This window comes from Tiliqua scincoides, chromosome 8, assembly GCF_035046505.1.
Source record: "Tiliqua scincoides isolate rTilSci1 chromosome 8, rTilSci1.hap2, whole genome shotgun sequence".
NCBI classification, from domain to species: domain Eukaryota; kingdom Metazoa; phylum Chordata; class Lepidosauria; order Squamata; family Scincidae; genus Tiliqua; species Tiliqua scincoides.
Window position 1 is genome coordinate 57,596,243 of NC_089828.1, and position 17,966 is coordinate 57,614,208.

At 45.9% G+C, this 17,966-nt stretch overlaps 1 protein-coding gene across 2 annotated transcripts in view; it reads left to right on the forward strand.

Annotated features, from left to right (window-relative positions):
* The window catches only part of CUX1 (cut like homeobox 1), a 258,390-nt gene that overhangs the window by 60,874 nt on the left and 179,550 nt on the right, over positions 1-17,966 (forward strand). For both annotated transcript variants that reach the window (XM_066634819.1, XM_066634818.1), the window contains exon 2: positions 4,062-4,172. In XM_066634819.1, the coding sequence (XP_066490916.1) occupies positions 4,062-4,172 (111 nt within the window). The remainder of the gene's footprint in view (positions 1-4,061; positions 4,173-17,966) is intronic.

Sequence of the window (17,966 nt, forward strand, 5' to 3'; positions counted from 1 at the left end):
ACAATAATACCCAGCCTTCGAGGGCAGAATTGAGTTATTTTCCACTGGTTGGCAATAATTAGGCATGTGAGGGTCGGATACTTGCTCCCAGGCACAGTTCGACATGTTGGTGCTAACTCCAAACCCTATAGCCGGTCTAAGGCCAGGCGTCTCAAGAACAGCCTGACAATCCAGCTCATCAACAGAGGCAGCCCTTTCTCCGATTTCCCTGCTTTCAGAAATAAGGCAGGTGCGTCGTGGAGAAAAGGGATTCTCTGTGGCGACTCTCTGCCTGGGGGACTGGAATATTATTTTTTGTTTTTGTTTTAAATATATTTACAAATCCTTAACTGTTCTGCAACTCTTCATTTTATTCTAGAAGTTTCATTTGAGCAAATCATGTAAATATTGCATAGATAACACGGAGTGGCGATTCTTTTAAATGGCACTTGACAAAGTGTTGTGTGTGTGGGGGGGCTTCCCAATGTTTAACATGCGCCCACCTCACAGCCTTCCTGCTGCAAGTAAAGGAACATGTCAAGAAACATGACTTCAGCCCCCTTAATGCTATTTTTATTTTCTTATAGGGAGATTTTTTTTAGAGAGCACCGAAGCTCATGGTACCTCCATCTGCATTGGTACAATTCATTTAGTGGAGAACCTGTTCAGCTTTACCCTAAGTTAATGTTGTATCCCATATCCCTCAACAACGGTGAAGGAACTGGGGGTGGAATTTTGGATCACATGCACCATATCTCTAACTTGGTTGTTCTGGGAGCTTTTTATTATCTGTTTAGCCATATGAGGAGGGCGACAGCTCTACATTTTGCAGGCTAGACGATGAGCTGTGATACCCGAGTTATCTAGGATGATGAGGCCTCTTCCTCTCTCTTGCATCTTGCCTCACTCTTGTGAGCTGTTTCTCTCGCTTCTCATGAGCATCAGATTTATTCACAATGAAAGGAAATCGATCAAAAGTAAAGAAAAATCTAGAGGCAATCCTCCCCGTAGGTGCATAACACAACTTTGATTGACTGCAAGGGAAGGTGGTGCATGTGCTTGAATGTAGTGTTTAAATTGAACGAGCGGATCTGGGGGGAAGCCGCATCAAAGTGATGCTGAAATGGATCCCAGCACAGCTGGGGCACTGGTACTGATATGTGGGCCATGCTACTTGGTGTGCAGAAACTGTGAGGCTATGGATGCAGGTGGAAGATATACTAAGGTTTCTGGTGACTGTTGGTGACTATATTATTAATGGCAGAATGACATTGGTTTCAGGCTAGGGCTCCCATGGCTTATTTTGCGGTGCATAAAACTTGGAAACATAAGAGAACATGGTGGGTAGATAGGTGAGAGAGAAAATTTGTGGATTTGATCACCTCCTTCAATTAATGTTATGGTCCAAAATACTGCTTTCTTGTGTAAAGGCAGTTCCCTGGTCTTTGAGGGCTCTTTATTGGCAAGCGATCACTTGATTTTGTGAACCAGGAGCAATAGCTCAATGAGAACCTAGAGCTCTGTGGCAGAAGACATACTCTATAGTATGGCCCTTCGTGGTGTGTGTGTGTGTTTAAGTAGCAGATATGGGTTATGGGGATGTGCGACACTGGGACTACTGTACACCTTGCTGTTATTTTGATGAAGATCACACCCTCAAAGCTGCTGTTAGCCCTAGGAAGCTAATTGGTGCCAACTGAAGATTCTCCTCTGAAGCTAATAGCAGTTTTGGGGGGCCACAATTAATGTCAGAACTGCAACACAGAGGAAAAGAGTTGGTGCCTCTTTGCTGTAATCTTTTCTGTCAAGCAATTAGGAGTTGGGAGCTCTTTCCCAATTTCTGCAAACAACCCAGAGAGATCTACCACATAGATCCCAATCACCCCTGCTTTTGCCTTAGAGGCTTATGCATTTACTTTTGGTATAATCCTGGCTGAAGTTGTTCCAAAGAAAAGGAAAGTGTTTTAGGCTGCACTCCTAACCACACTTTCCTGAGAGTAAGTCCCATTGAACAAAATAGAACTTACTTCTGAGTAGACCTGGTTAGGCTTGTGCCCTTAGTGTCTTCTGATGAGCTGAACTGACCACACACGAACTTGTCCAAGGGGCTGGTGCTTCAAAGGGAACAAGTCTCAAAACACATAGATGGATCATAGGATCTCAAAACACATAGATGAACAGGCCTTGCTCAGGGAGAGTCAGCATGGCTTCTGTAAGGGTAAGTCTTGCCTCACAAACTTTATAGAATTCTTTGAAAAGGTCAACAGGCATGTGGATGCGGGAGAACCCGTGGACATTATATATCTGGACTTTCAGAAGGCATTTGACACGGTCCCTCACCAAAGGCTACTGAAAAAACTCCACAGTCAGGGAATTAGAGGACAGGTCCTCTCGTGGATTGAGAACTGGTTGGAGGCCAGGAAGCAGAGAGTGGGTGTCAATGGGCAATTTTCACAATGGAGAGAGGTGAAAAGCGGTGTGCCCCAAGAATCTGTCCTGGGACCGGTGCTTTTCAACCTCTTCATAAATGACCTGGAGACAGGGTTGAGCAGTGAAGTGGCTAAGTTTGCAGACGACACCAAACTTTTCCGAGTGGTGAAGACCAGAAGTGATTGTGAGGAGCTCCAGAAGGATCTCTCCAGACTGGCAGAATGGGCAGCAAAATGGCAGATGCGCTTCAATGTCAGTAAGTGTAAAGTCATGCACATTGGGGCAAAAAATCAAAACTTTAGATATAGGCTGATGGGTTCTGAGCTGTCTGTGACAGATCAGGAGAGAGATCTTGGGGTGGTGGTGGACAGGTCGATGAAAGTATTGACCCAATGTGCGGCGGCAGTGAAGAAGGCCAATTCTATGCTTGGGATCATTAGGAAGGGTATTGAGAACAAAACGGCTAGTATTATAATGCCATTGTACAAATCTATGGTAAGGCCACACCTGGAGTTTTGTGTCCTGGTCGCCGCATCTCAAAAAAGACATAGTGGAAATGGAAAAGGTGCAAAAGAGAGTGACTAAGATGATTACGGGGCTGGGGCACCTTCCTTATGAGGAAAGGCTATGGTGTTTGGGCCTCTTCAGTCTAGAAAAGAGACGCCTGAGGGGGGACATGATTGAGACATACAAAATGATGCAGGGGATGGACAGAGTGGATAGGGAGATGCTCTTTACACTCTCACATAATACCAGAACCAGGGGACATCCACTAAAGTTGAGTGTTGGACGGGTTAGGACAGACAAAAGAAAATATTTCTTTACTCAGCTTGTGGTTGGCCTGTGGAACTCCTTGCCACAGGATGTGGTGCTGGCGTCTAGCCTAGAAGCCTTTAAAAGGGGATTGGACAAGTTTCTGGAGGAAAAATCCATTATGGGGTACAAGCCATGATGTGTATGCGCAACCTCCTGATTTTAGAAATGGGTTATGTAGGTAGCAAAGAGCTAACTAATCACCACTGAGGCACATTTCTACTCACAAAAACTGCTCAGAAATGGGCTATGTCAGATGCAAGGGAGGGCACCAGGATGAGGTCTCTTGTTATCTGGTGTGCTCCCTGGGGCATTTGGTGGGCTGCTGTGAGATACAGGAAGCTGGACTAGATGGGCCTATGGCCTGATCCAGTGGGGCTGTTCTTATGTAAGTTCCTATTTTTTGATTAGGGATGAGATAAATAGAATTAGGGCTCTTTCTGAGTTTTGCCCCCAATTTCTGAAAAACCTGAAGGGTCAAATAACACAGGACTCTAATGTTTAGTAGTTGATGGTAGTATCAGAAGTAAATGTGATATAAGATGTTCCAATGCAATAGTAGTTTAGACTTGTGGACTCTCGAGAGAGCAATTCATTTTCTTTTCTTAACCCTAGAAAACAGGTTTGTATTGTTGTGGAGTTCCAAGGGGAGGCCTGTGGAAAATTTGGGTGAGGAATGGCCAACAAGAGGTTTCAAGAAAAGAACTATTCAGATTAGGCAGATCAGATACTTTGATCATGAGGTCTATTGACTTTCCGCACCATTTGTTTTATAAATTAAACTTTTTTAAAGATCTTGAGCCATGGTTAAAATGATGATCTTTTCTTCTTTTTCATAGAGGGAGCTTGATGCCACGGCGACAGTGTTGGCAAACCGACAAGATGAAAGTGAACAATCGAGAAAAAAGCTCATTGAACAAAGCCGTGAGTTCAAGAAGAACACTCCAGAGGTGAGCTGACTTCAGAAGTCTCTGGCTGCCTTGCATAACAACAGACATGCGCTTTTTGTTGCTGGCGCAAATTTGAATGCCCTGGGCTTCCAGGGTATTCATGGGATACTGGTTTGGACAGTGTCATGGGTTTGAATAGTTTATGCAAAGGATGTAGGCAAAGGATGGCTACTTGTCTGATAAGGCAGCTTGGCACACGTGGTAAGTTGTGGTCATTTGTCGCCGTTGACAGAATCAACCTTCCCATTGCTTCTGTGACGAATGGGAAATGCAGGAGATCAACAACCTGGTAAAATCACTCTGCATTTATTGCATGAAGTAAGAATACATCCTTAGGACTGGAAGCTGCAGTTGCTGGGATGTTCTTTGTGGCTACACTGAGGTTATGGCCTCTACAGCTGTAAAATGGGAAAAGTTCCTCCACAGTGGGCAGAGAAACACATGAGAGTGAACTTTTTAAAAATATGGGCATTTTCACAAATCTCTGCCTAGCACAGAGGACTGCACCATTTGATTGGTGTAATTAATGAATTTTTAAACTGTAGCTCAACTCAAAAGGTGCTTCAGTTAATAAGGTAGCATAGGGAGAGAGGGAGATTTCACAAACAAGGTATTTTAACACTACTAAAAAGACTGTAGATGGGAAGCACCATTTTACAAGAGATGTTTCTTTATAGGAATAATACAGACAAGACAAGCATGTTACAAGACAAGCATGTTTCTTTTTTTTACCTATATGCAAACTTTAATCAATCATTTCATTGGTTAATTGATCCATGCTCATACGGTTAATAAATTAAGATTTTCAAAAAATTGGGCAACAGCTCTGCTAACAAGACTTTCAAAATGCCACATACTTAACTGGTGTTGCTTGGCTTTATTGGTCCATATTGGTGTGGTGGTGATTACGACTAGCTTAGATCAGTGTTTCTCAAACTGTGGGCTGGGACCAACGAGGTGCATCACACAGCACCTATCTCAGCTGCCAGTGAAAATACAGAGCTGAAAATACAGGAGAGGGCAGGCTCCCAGAGCTGCTGCGCAGGGCTGGCTCCCAGTGGGAGATGGTGCTTTGCCCTGAATAGGTGGGAAGATAGGACACTGGAAAGGTGGGAGGGCTGTGTGATTGGACAAGGATTCAAGTCTGCCTTCCGCTTTGACTTTCGGGCTGGAATGTGTGAATTCGGAGGCATGCAAAATAACAGCATGAGTGAGGTGTGTAATGGGACCTTTGGCAGTTCGCGGTGTAGGTTTGAAGCTTAAATAGATAATGTCACTTCCAGCCATGACATCGCTTCCAGGTTAATGACATCACTTCTGGGAGTCCTGACAGATTGTCATTCCATAAAGTGGTTCCCAGTGCTAAAAAATTTGAGAATCACTGGCTTAGATGTTTTTGTTTTTGTTTTTGTTTTTAAAAAGAATTAGTTCAACTCCATGAATTTGTCAGCACCTATCAGCTTTGATGGCTAAATGCAACCTCTGCGTTCAAAGATGATTTTACTTATTGCTGTGACCTGGGAGGCATACAGGGGGAGAAGATTACAACTTCCAGGTAGTTCCTCTGTGAAGGGATCTGAATTAGATGAACATTTCCTGTGTGAGATCTGTAGAAGTCTGGAGCCTACAAAAGGGAAGTGTCCCATTGTGAGCATGGGGGGACCTTCTGAGTCTAAACCGGCGTTGAGCCTCCGTGTTGGTAGCAGGAACAGAGGCTGGGAATAAGCGTGGAACGTTTGGTAGCTTGTACGTGTGTGTTTGCAGTGATGCTGCCACCCAATGAGTTTAAGTGTTTAATCAGTTCTGTTTTCAGTGCCTCTGAGTTGCTTCTTAAACACTTGATCCCTTTTTGGAAGTGACCCCATGACTCTTGTTGTGGTAGGGTTGCATTGGTACTTTGGACCGGCCAACTTTAGTTGATGGTAAGAGTTTGCAGGCGTTGAGCTCCCCAGATCTCTTTTTCAGTAATCGGGTGACAATCAGTGTGAAGACACTTCTCAGATATTTTGAAAACGATTATTTTTACATCCTCTTCTCTACAGTTCATTAAATGACTGAGGGTCCAGTCCTATTCAACTTTCCTATGCTGATGCAACTGTGTCAGTGGGGCATGTGCTGCATCCTGTGGCACGGTGCGCAGTCACAGAGGCCTCCTCGAGGTTAGGGAGCATATGTTCCCTTACTTTGCGGCTGCAAAAGTGCTGAAAAGTTGGATAGAATCGGGCCCTTTGTTGTGTGTGGTGACCCAGAAAATCCAAGACAATGGCACGGCAGGTCTCCAGTTTTTGGGGTGGCCCTCTCTGCAGTTCAGATCATGTTCTGCTTCTCATTCATGTGCGCTGCAAGATCAATCTTACCACCTTTGCAGGAAGGGATCCCTTCCTTCTCTTGTTTGTTCATGCATCAATATTATACATACATTCCCAGGAGTCGGTGTGGGATTTATAAAAAAAAACAAGAGAGAATTGTCCCTCTCAGCAGCTGCAACGTGCCAGAGAGTGCACTTGCTGCCTGCTGGGACAGAGGCTGTCACTCAAGCAGCAAGAACCAATAGGGCCATCTTGTGCTCTCTCAGGTGATTACAAGCACAGTATCTAAGTCTCATCAACAGAACTGAGCAGAGCGGTGGAAGGAAGTCTGCTCCGAGGCATCTCTGCCCATCTCCTCTCCCAGTCAATGTTGCAGTTGCATGGCATTCCGGAGTCAAACGTGAGATTCTCCTAAAGCCCCTTTTGTCTTTTCAGTGTAGCGCACAGAAAAATTTATTTATTTACAGAACAGATTTTTTTTAAAAAATCCCCTTTTAATGGGATTTACTTTTATTATCTAGAGACACCCAAAATAGAATCAGCATCAAAGAATAATGGTAGCACTTCCAAAGCCGCAGCAAACACCCTCTGGCCCGTCTGAAAAGTGGAGCCTTTAATGCCCACTGAAATGGGGAAGGCGGGGGCCAGGCAGAGAGGGCGTTCCACAAGTGTGGCCCCACCAGCAAGAAGGCTGTTTCTCTTGGAGCTGTCAGCTGTGCCTGAGATGGTGGCAAGTCAACGGAGAAGGTCCTCCAAATCAAACTCAGAGTTCAGATGGGGTTTTGGAGGAGTAGGTAGTTCTGAAGGTATCTGGCCCCGAGTCCACTGAGGGTTTGAAGCTGAGCACCATTGCCCAGAAACCGATAATGGATCATGAATGTCAGTGGTGTGGGACTGGAGTTGTATTGACCTGATTGGTGGACCCCACGTCTGAATCCTGATGACCTTATTTTGGAAGCCGCATTACAGGGAAATATGCAGGAGAACATTATTCCTGGGGTTTTTTGGTCCATCACACGCACAGCCATGAACTCAGATAGCTTGCTGGTTTACCTCATGGTAGACTTTTTCTTCTGAACGTACCTGTCGATGTGAACCTGTTTACTTCAAGGCAGCTTGTTAGGTGTTCCGTGGAGTGCACAAAGCTTCAATCAGGGCTGTTCGTTAAGTCCAACAGTTCTGGTTCGGCCTTCACGGTCCCTGGTGGGGGCAAACATTTTCCATGTGAGGCGATGCCAGCGCTCATGTTTTGCAGTTCCCTAAATGTCCCCTGCACAATTTGCAGCCAGTGGTTGGAGTAGATGGCTGAGCTCCTTAGCAGTGCTCCCTCCGTGCAGCTCTAACGGAAGCCCCTGGCTGCTTCCCTCTCAGTGCTCTGGAGCTCAGCGGTGATGATGATGTCCTTGCCTAGGGCTCCAGAGCACCCCTGCGCAACCACAGTGAGTCTCCATGCTCTTGGGGTGGAGGGAGGTTAGAGGGAACACTGCTCCCTAGAATTGTTGGCTTGACGTTTGCTGCATGGCTGCGTCTTGATGCAGGTCACTGTTTTAGTGCTCCTTGGTTCCCAGCTCTCTGTGTGGTGCTGTCCAAGATATCCCAAAAGCCTTCTTGAAATCCATTGCAAGTGAACTGATAATTTGAGGAGACCTGAGGCTCTCTTCTCCTGAGCTGCCAGGAGCGGTTACAGCACTGAAATTGAGTGCTGAGCTGTTTGGAGATGAGAAAAGGCTGAGCTGTTTGGAGATGAGAAAAGTCCAGAAAAGTTCCCCCTCTTATGCTCCCACCTCCCTTTTTGGGTTGTCTTCTTCTCAACTGTCTGCATGGAGATTACCTGCCCTGAAGACAGAGGTGGTGTTACCTCTGGGACAACTACCTTAGCGGGAGGGTGGCAGCACCCGCGAAGACTCAGTCTTTAGTGGAGAAGTCACAGATGCTGTGGACTTGTCTTTCAGTGCTGTTCTTCAGCTCTGCGGTGTGGCCACCTGTGGAATGCTGGGCCTGGTTCTGGCTGCCCCTTCTCAAAACAGAACCCTTAGAATTGGAGAGGGGGCTTTGGGGCAGCCAACATGATTATGGAGCTGGAGCACCTTTCCTACAGAGAAAGACTCAAGCATTTCGAGTTTGGGAAGCATAAGAGGAACGAGGGCACGGCAGAGCCTGCCAAAGTTATGCATGATGTGGAGAAGTGGGTGGGTGGGTGGGGAGCAGTGTTTTCCTCTAAAGGCACCAGAACTCATTCCAGTGGAATTGCCCAGCTGTGGATTCAGGTCAGAGTAGAGTAAGTTCCTTGCATGTTGCATAATTAATCTGTGAAATTCATTATAATGTGACATTTGGTAGCTCAGATGCTTTTCAAAAAGGTCTTTGGGTGGGGGGGGGGGTTCCTGGAGGAGAGGCCTGCTGATGGCGAAACGAAACCTCCATGTTCAGAGGCGGTTTGCAACAGAAGTGGACTCTTGCCTTCATTTTGGGCTTAGTGCCTTCCCAGAAGTATCTGGTTGGCCCCCGTGCAGAGCAGCGTGCTGGACTCCAGGGACCTTGGGTCTGATGCACCAGGGCTCTTCTTGGTTCTTGTGTGCCTGGACTTGTTTGGGAGGAAGCATTCATGGAATGAGAAGTGAGTGCTTGCATTCCTGGAACTGGGGTTGGAGAATTTTTCTAAACATTTTGCATTCAATGATTTCTTCTGTTCCTCCTCCTCTTGTGGGCCTTATCTTGGGGAACATCTGGTGCCTCAGTTCTATTGTCGGACTACTGTCTACATGTAGCATAGTGTCTGCAGTCACAGCCAGAGGCTACATCTTTCAACAGCTTGAAACAAAAGTCTGATAGCGATTTGCTACCCACACAGCATCTTTTTTAAGGAGACCCTGGTGACTTGGCATCTCAGATGTGTTGGGGGTTTGGCAGGGATGCATGAGGGGCCTTCAACTTGTTTCTTTATTATCCATCTCGAATATTTAAAAGTAATCAATTGTGAACTGCCTTGTTGCCTCTGCTGATCTCGTTTCACTTCCAGTTTACTCCTTGAATAAATCTGACCATTTTGTAATTTGGCAGAGGTTGTGCACAGTTCCTGCGGAGAATGTGCGAAAGACACTGGGTTACTCCCAGAATAACCAGCCATATTCCATTTTAATTCATCAGTAGCTGATACATTTAGTGAAGCATAACTTGGCCACCTCTAACCATTTTCTGCCAAGTAGGAATTAGCCAAGAATGCAGGTGGATGACAGTGTTTAAGGACTGGTATAGATGTAATGGGTTATGTGCTCCATCATTTCTTGTGTGAATCTCACCCCCTTTTCATGCGTCAGCCTTTGAAAAGCATTCAGATTGATTCAAAATATCATGTCTCTCCTATTTCTGTCAACTATTCTTGTGGCTTGTTTCCAGACTGAGTTCAACATGCTGCTTTTCCAATCCCTGAATGGTCTGAGAGTCAGAATACTTTGAGGACCACCTATTGATTCCCATATGTGTTTCCCATGCTATATGTGTCCTTGTAGTCTGAAATTCAGCAAATAGGTATGAGAGGCAGGGCCTTTTCAGTTGTGGCTTCTGCAGTCTGGAACACCCTCAGGAGGCCTGCCTGGCCCCTTCATTATTCTGCTTTTATTGGCTGTTGAAGACATCTGTTTAGGAAAACCTTTGGACTGGTAGTGAACGAACCTGTTGCATTGCTCCTTTTTATTATTTATTGTGTGGGGTTATACTGTTCTTGAAACTGTGGTTTTATTTTACTGTTGACCTTCCTTGTTTTGCTTTTAATTTGAAAGAGTAGTAGAACGAAATCATATGAGTACAAATCGTAAGGAAGGAGATTCTTGTTGGACATCAGGAAGACATTCTAGATCAGGGGTCTCCAAACCCCGGCCCCGGGGCCAGATGCAGCCTGTGGCAAGCCTCTTTCCAGCCCACGGCAAGCCTGTTGTCCCCTGAAAGCCTCTGGCCCACTTGGCCGAACATGACTGGAACTGTGCTCTGGTTGCTCCTGGAGGGTTGCGCCTGGTCTGAAGGGCCAGAGAGGTTGAATGAATGAGCCCATTCATTCATTTATTCACTCATCTAAATTCCATCTCTGATTTATTTATATATATTTTATATTTAAATTTTTTTCTGGCCCTCAATACCATGCCAGATATTTGATGCGGCCCTCTCGCCAAAAAGTTTGGAGACCCCTGTTCTAGATGGTAAGGGCTGTTCGGCACTGTAGCGGATCGCCAAGGGAGGTGGTGAATTCTGCCTCTGCACCCCGGTGTGTCTTGTGACTTCCTGTCAAGCAGCTGCCTTCTTTGTGCCTTCTCTCTGGCATCTGTGTTACAGCAGGACATCTCCTTTTAGCAGACTCGGAAGAGATCTTTGTTGTATTGCTGAATTGTGAGCCCTCTGGGGAGTTCTTGGTCACACTGTAAAGAGGCCGCCAAGGGAGAATTTACAAGTTAACCTTGCAGTCAGAGCTTGAGTACAAGTGACAAAAGGTAATCTTTCTGGACAGGCCTTGCCGGGACTGTACGTTTCGCTTCGGTTACATAATGGTGATATCATGCATTTGAATTTTCTGCACTTAGTCACTTTAGTATAATAGTTAATTACAAGGTGTTCTGACCATTTTAGGATTAAGGCTGCCTGAAATATATACTGTGTTAAAATCTGAAAAAAAAGGCTTTAATTAACAGCCATTTTGTTTTTCCAGCTGTGTAACGTCTTGGAGGCCCCGTAGATCTTCATCTAAGCATTCTTTATTAATTTTGAAAAATGTAGTTGATTTCCATCATTTAGAATTGCCCTGGTCGCTCTTTAAGAACTCAAATCGGCCACAGAGATGCCGCTGGAAATGCTTCTTTTAAAAAATGGCTTTGTTCTGTCTGCCAGCTAAAACATCAGAAGCGAGAGTTTGGATGATGTAACAGAGACCACAAAGCTGAAGGGCTTCAAGCCTTGAGCTGGGAGTATCAAAGGTGGAAATGGAATTGGCGCAGGCCCATTTTTTTTCCTTGGGTTCAAAGTGGTGTATATTGTAACCAGGAGCAGCGGGGAAGCGATTGGCTGCATAATAACCAGTCTTTATTTGACTCCAAACCGGATTCAAAAACTGATCCAGGACCTGTTAGTGCCACCATTGTCCAGTGTGAGAATTGCTGGGGGACTGAATACAAGAACAGCCTCGCTGAATCGGGCCAAAGGCCCATCTAGTTCAGCTTCCTGTATCTCACAGTGGCTCAGAAAATGCCCCAGGGAGCACACAAAACAACAAGAGACCTGCATCCTGGGTGAGAAGCTCACTTGAAGAATGAGACCCTGTGAACCTGAAAAAACCCCCACATGGAGGGGGCTGTTTCTGTCCTGGACACACCTTCGTTCAGTCTACCTCCTCTAGGTGTGGGCAGTTCTGGCTGCTTCTCCATTGGGAGTAATTTGAAGAAGGAGGCTGCAGAATTTCTTGCTTTCGGAGAAGGATGCCTGCAGAGCATCTGCCTGAGTTTCTGCATTGGGCATGCTGCGTTCCAGCCAGGGATTCACATGCAAACACCCCAAGGCAGGTGGAAGGCTCCTCAGTGAACAGGCCATCAACCCCCCTCCTGTCCTGGCCTCATTTTAATATACAGGAATCTTTGCAGTCATGAGTTTAGCAAACACAACACTCGCATGTCAACAGCCCCATTAGGACTGTCACATCTGAAGTGCTGATGTGTGGATTTTGCCGTACAGTCAGATCTTTGTCAGAAAACGAACTGTGTGGCTGTGAGTTGGATTTGGGGTGTTGTCATTTTGGATGTCATAGTTTTGACGTTGATTCAGGAGAAGCAAATGATTTCCTTGATGTGGCCACTGTTAATGCTCTCTGAATTGTCATTGAGTGCCAGGCTCAAGGTGACACAACCACCGCTCCTTCATTGAGACCATTTGGGTTGGAGGAGGCCCAGTCATTCTGTCACCCATTCCCTTGACATTTGGGATGCGAGTCTCTTTGCTGTCTGTGCGCACCCTGCACATGCGTTCCACCACTGAGGTTTGGAGAGGACAGAACCACCTTTTAATGTCTGCCCAGCACATGATTTTTCTTGATATTGATAGTCAAATCCAACTGGAATCTGAAAAACACACAGGGGAGCTCTTGAGCATGACTGGCAGTAGGTGCTCTCTGAGCATAAACAGCTTCAACCTGGTCTGGAAAAACAGCAACTTACAAGTTGACAGAAGGCTGTATAAATGAGTTCCTGAACAGAGCACCTTTGCACTCACGGAACTGCAATGGCTCCCTGCTGACCCCCAAAGCCTCTCCTAAGTAAATGGAAATGTTGAATGGTGGGGAAGTTTCTCCAGGAAAGCTCATGATCTCATTCTTGGGCTCCTAGAGAGGCATCTGGTTGAGTTGAGACCTCCCCCTTTTAAAAGTTCTTCCTGGAAAAAAAAATTATGCCATGCCAGTCATTTATTTTAATTACTGCTTGTTTGAATTTGACCATTTTTCCGTGTTGTCTGATGGTGCCCTGGATTTTTATTTTCCTGGAGCAAAAATATAAGATTAAAAAAAAAAGGAAAATTAAGGTAAATCATGGACTTGCCTTAATTTTTTGCAGTTTTGCTGTAGGCAGATGGAATTTGTTGAAGGGGTTGCAGTTCATCTTGTCTGATGTGATTTTTTTGTAAAAAGAAGTAATTGGAAATAGGTTCATGGTTTGTGGTCCCCGTTTCCTGCTATCAGAAGGACATGAGCCAGGTAGCATGCTTTTGTCTCCAGAAACCTTTGCGCCAGCAAGGGGTGGGCTGTAGCTCAGGGGTGGACCACACATGCTGTGCATGCCAAAGGTGCTATAGGCCTTGACAGCTGCCCAAAGGTGTGGCCTGACCACTGCCTGCGGGTCCCTATGAACGTCTGTGTGTGGCGAGATCTGGAGAGATCTGATCAGCAAAGGACCTCTCAATGAATGCTTTCCTTTCTATGTTGCAAAGGAGCATCTGTTTCCTTTTGGTCTGATTCCACGTGGTTTGACATTTTTCACCTTTACTGTTAGCATTTTTTGCTTCTAACCACAGAGCTTTTAGTTAAAACACAATGTGCACATTTTGTGAGCAAGTGGGCACTGACAGATGGACTTTACCATCTAGCAAAATAACTTGGTTCTAAGAGATTAGACAAGGCCATAGTTTGGTGTTCAGAGAAGCACTTTGCTATACGAGTTAAGATATATAACATAAGATATATAACATAAGAAAAGCCCCATTGGATTAGGCCAAAGGCCCAGCTTCTTGTATCTCACAGTGGCCCACGAGATGCTTCAGGGAGCACAGGAGCATCCTCTTGCCACTCCCTTGCGTCTGGCGTTCAGAGATAGCCTCCTTCTAGAACCAGGAGGTTGTATTTACCTATCATGGCTTGTAACTTGTGATGGACTTTTCCTCCATAAAGCTGTCCGATCTGCATCCAGGCCAGATGCCATCACCACATCCTGTGTCAAAAAGTTCCACAGATTTATTACATGCTGACTAAATAAATATTTCCTTTGGTCTGTTCTCACTCAGTTTTAGTGGATGCCCCCTGGTTCTGGTGTTGTGTGAGAGTGAAAAGGAACATCCATCTGTCCATCCCCTTCATAATTTTGTATGTCTCAGTCATGTTCTGCCTTCTTTCTAGACTGAAGAGCTCAGATGCTGTGGCCTTTCCCAGTAAGGGAGGTACCCCAGCCCAGTAATCATTTTGGTCCCCCTCTTCTGCGCCTTTTTTAGTTCCACCATGTCCTTTTTATGATGGGGTGACCAGAACTGAACACAATGCTCCAGATGTCGCCATACCATCATTTGGCATTATAATATTGGTTGTTTTATTCTGAATCCCTCTATAAATCCCAAGCATGGAATTGGCCTTCTCAGTTTCAGGGAGAAGAAAACCCTGAAGTGTGACCCAAAAAAAGTCAATAAAAGGGATGTTGGTGCTGCAAATAACTGAATTTATTTAAGTTGTCTTAGATGCTGAAGGTCATGTCTACTACCAAGAGGAGGAGCTTCCCACATGCAAAAGATTGAGCCTCCCTAGAACTGCTGAAGAGTCAAAGGGCTTGAAGGAAATGGAAGTGCCCCCAAGCCCATTCCAGCCAGAGATCCTCCACTTGCTGGCCCTGCCCCGCCCCGCCCCGCCCCGCCCCACCACTGAGCGTGCTGGGCTTGTGCCTTGTGCGCCATTTACAAGCTAACTTGGAAGGGCGTGTGAGCAGTAGAGAAACGGAGAGCAATTTTTATTTTTGGATTCTTGTTGAATTAACACACTTTCAGTGTTGATGAATATATGGAAAAATGAAATTAGGCTGCTATCCTGCCGTGTCTCCAGTTTGACAATAAATCAATTTTTCCCCCCTTTTAAAATGTCTGGGGCTTGTAATTTATGTTTGCTTAGGCCATTACTAAATTCGTAGTAGGTGTTTTAGTTGGCAAGCACAATTGTAGAACTGCTGAAGGCTTTTTAAAAAAATACTGTGCTTTTGTTCTCTGCCAGAATTAAGTGTGGAAAAACGCAAATGTAGTAGAAGTTGTTGTTTGTTAATCTTGAAAGTAGCTTGTTTTTCTTTTCTTTGGGCAGAAATCTTTGCACCCAGTCCACTTTTGGGCAATCGGTATGCCTTCGATTCAGCAGAGACTCTGGTTGCCCGACAAGGCTTTTGAAGCGAGACTTGCTTTGTGGCACTGAAGAATTCAGGTAGCTGTGGCAAAGATAATGCCCAGCTGTTAGAAATGTGAACATTGGAAGGCCCTTCCTCAAACATGCAGCCGACTTGCGCTTCCTGTCTCTGGAGCAGTGTGTGCAGCCTTGGCAATGCAAAGAAATGAGTTGCGGGTCTGAGTGTCCTGTTTGTGGCTCAGTGAAAACTGTCAAGGCTTATTTGGAAGTCATTGCCGGAAATGGCAAGTTGTTTACTTGACAATAGCAGATCCCCAAGTGTTAGTGATGGACGTGCTGAACAGAGTCCAGGTATTGGTTTTCAGGTTGTGTTTTGTGGGGGTGGGTCCTGGGATTCATGGAAAGCTTATTGGGAGTTCTGCAATGAATTGGTTGGAAGTGGTGGGCAAACTTTCAATAGGTGGCTCAAATTATGGCAACCTAATTTTTCCTTGCCATGTGGCATTGCATGAGTGTGTTGGGTGTGCACCAGAGTACATGTTTCTCTGGAACAATGGTGAACATTCACAGACCTGAGAGTGCCCCGTGGAGACTGTGGAGACTATGAAGGCCTGCTGGAGCAGAAGTGGGCAGGCTTTTAAGCTTGCCAACTTTATTATTAACTCCCGTATGCCATAAGAACATAAGAAGAGCCCCGCTGGATCGGGCCATAGGCCCATCTAGTCCAGCTTCCTGTATCTCACAGCGGCCCACCAAATGCCCCAGGGGTCACCAGATAACAAGAGACCTGCATGCTGGTGCCCTCCCTTGCATCTGACATAGCCCATTTCTAAAATCAGGAGGTTGCACATACACATCATGGCTTGTAACCCGTAATGGATTTTTCCTCCAGAAATTTGTCAATCCCCTTTTAAAGGCATCTAGGCCAGATGCCATCACCATGTCCTGTGGCAGGGAGTTCCACAGACTGACCACACGCTGATGATCCACTGCCTAGCAAAGGGGGTATGTGTGTGACCACATTCAAAGTAGTGGGGCTCAGAGATGGAACCTGTAGGTGCCTTGCAAACCACCTTGTGAAGTTTTAACTCTATACCCCGGATACGAGTCTTTTACGTAAATACCATACAGAAAAGCTATTTCAAAAATTCTGCTTCTTAGCTCCTAGTTCTTAGAACTTTTAGACCAGGCGCAGCTGATTAATTTTCTCAGGCTGTGGAGGTTAAACTTAGGAAAGATTTGATGCTTTTGGGTCTGTCAGGAGCCAGGAGGTTGCACACCCTCCCCTTTGTCTTGGGGAGGATTGCCTTGAACACTTCTGCTCCATGAGCTGATAGAGCATGTAGCCACAGAGGCATAGCTAACAGTCCTTGTGTGTGTGAGTTTGCGTGAGTGTATGTTAGTTAACCTAGAGCAGCGATTTTCAGCCTTTTTCATCTCATGGCACACTGACAAGGCCACTAAAATTGTCAGGGCAGCCCATCAGGTTTTTTACAATTGACAAGGCACACCATGCTGCCAGTGGGGGGTTCACATCCCCATTGGCCCTACTAATAAATGACCTTGCCCCAAATTCCAGTGCCACACCTGTGGACCACTGCTGTGGACTACCTGTCGACCATGGTAGAACTACTGAAGGCTTTTAAAAAAATACTGTGCTTTTGTTCTCTGCACAACAAAGTGTGCCACGGCACAGTGGTTGAAAATGGCTGACCTAGAGTGATGCATGATTACAGGCTTTGAGCATGTTCTTTCCCCCACCTCACCTCCAAGCTATCTCTGCCCTTTTAACCAACACAAGTTTTTTTCCCCCCCTCAACAAGGAATAGCTCAACTTTTCTTCCTTCCCCTTTTCTTCCTTCCCCACAATCAATAAATTTTAAAATATAGCCCTCCTCTGACTTTATGAGCTCACAGTGCTGTGCAAGTGCGTTCTTCAAAACTGGTTGCAGGTATATTTTTTTGCAGGTTTCGAGACATTAGCACTGCCTGGTTTGACTAAGATTTAACCAAGTGTCAGCAAGCCAGTCCCTTGTCCTAATCTCTTGTACTACTACAGCCACAACGATTACCCCTATTTTTCAATAACCTGGGAAACTGCAGTTTGTTCAGAAAGCAAGTGGAACCTTTGTCTTTTTCTTCTCCCAAAGGCTCATTCTGGCTTATTCTCATCGCAACTGGCTGTGTTTTAACTCCGTTATTTAACCATGGTTGAAGCTGAGACCCCATGAGGCCTCCTTCCTGTCGCTTGTTTTGGTTACTTTCGTGCTTCTTGATAATAGAGAATTATGGACGGTGCGGGGAGGGGGTGGAGAGGAAGAAAGTTTCTGAGTATAGTTCTGAGCAGTCACCAGTTTTGCTGTTTGTTCACAATAACACTGACGTTCTGTTGCTCTAGTCGGGGTGTGTGGCACTTTGCGGGATATGAAGAGACGGTTCCCAAAAGGGAGCCACAAGGTGAGGGAGAGGGCAGAGAAAGGGGAGGGAAGTGGATGCTGAAGCAAAGGAAAACGAGCAGAAAATGTGATCGCCTTATGTCTGTGTACATGGGCTTAGTTGCAGTATCTCGCTGCTCCTTGCCAGGCCAGTGGAGGGGGCCTCGGAGCCTCGCCTGTCCATCTGGTGCAGCCAGGCAATAGGTGGCTTCCTTCATGTGATGCTTCCTGACGCGACTCACCTGCTGTGGAACTCTCTCCTAGTGTGGAAGGCTGGGGCGTACGCTGGGCTCGGTGATCAGAGGCCCCGGCAAGACCGATTGGCCTTCCTTGTCCCCTTTTGTGCACCGAGCATGTGTCCACGAGTATGCCCAGCACTCCTGTGTGGCTGCAGATTGCAGAGAGAGACTGACAGCAGCGAGCGAGCTATCTG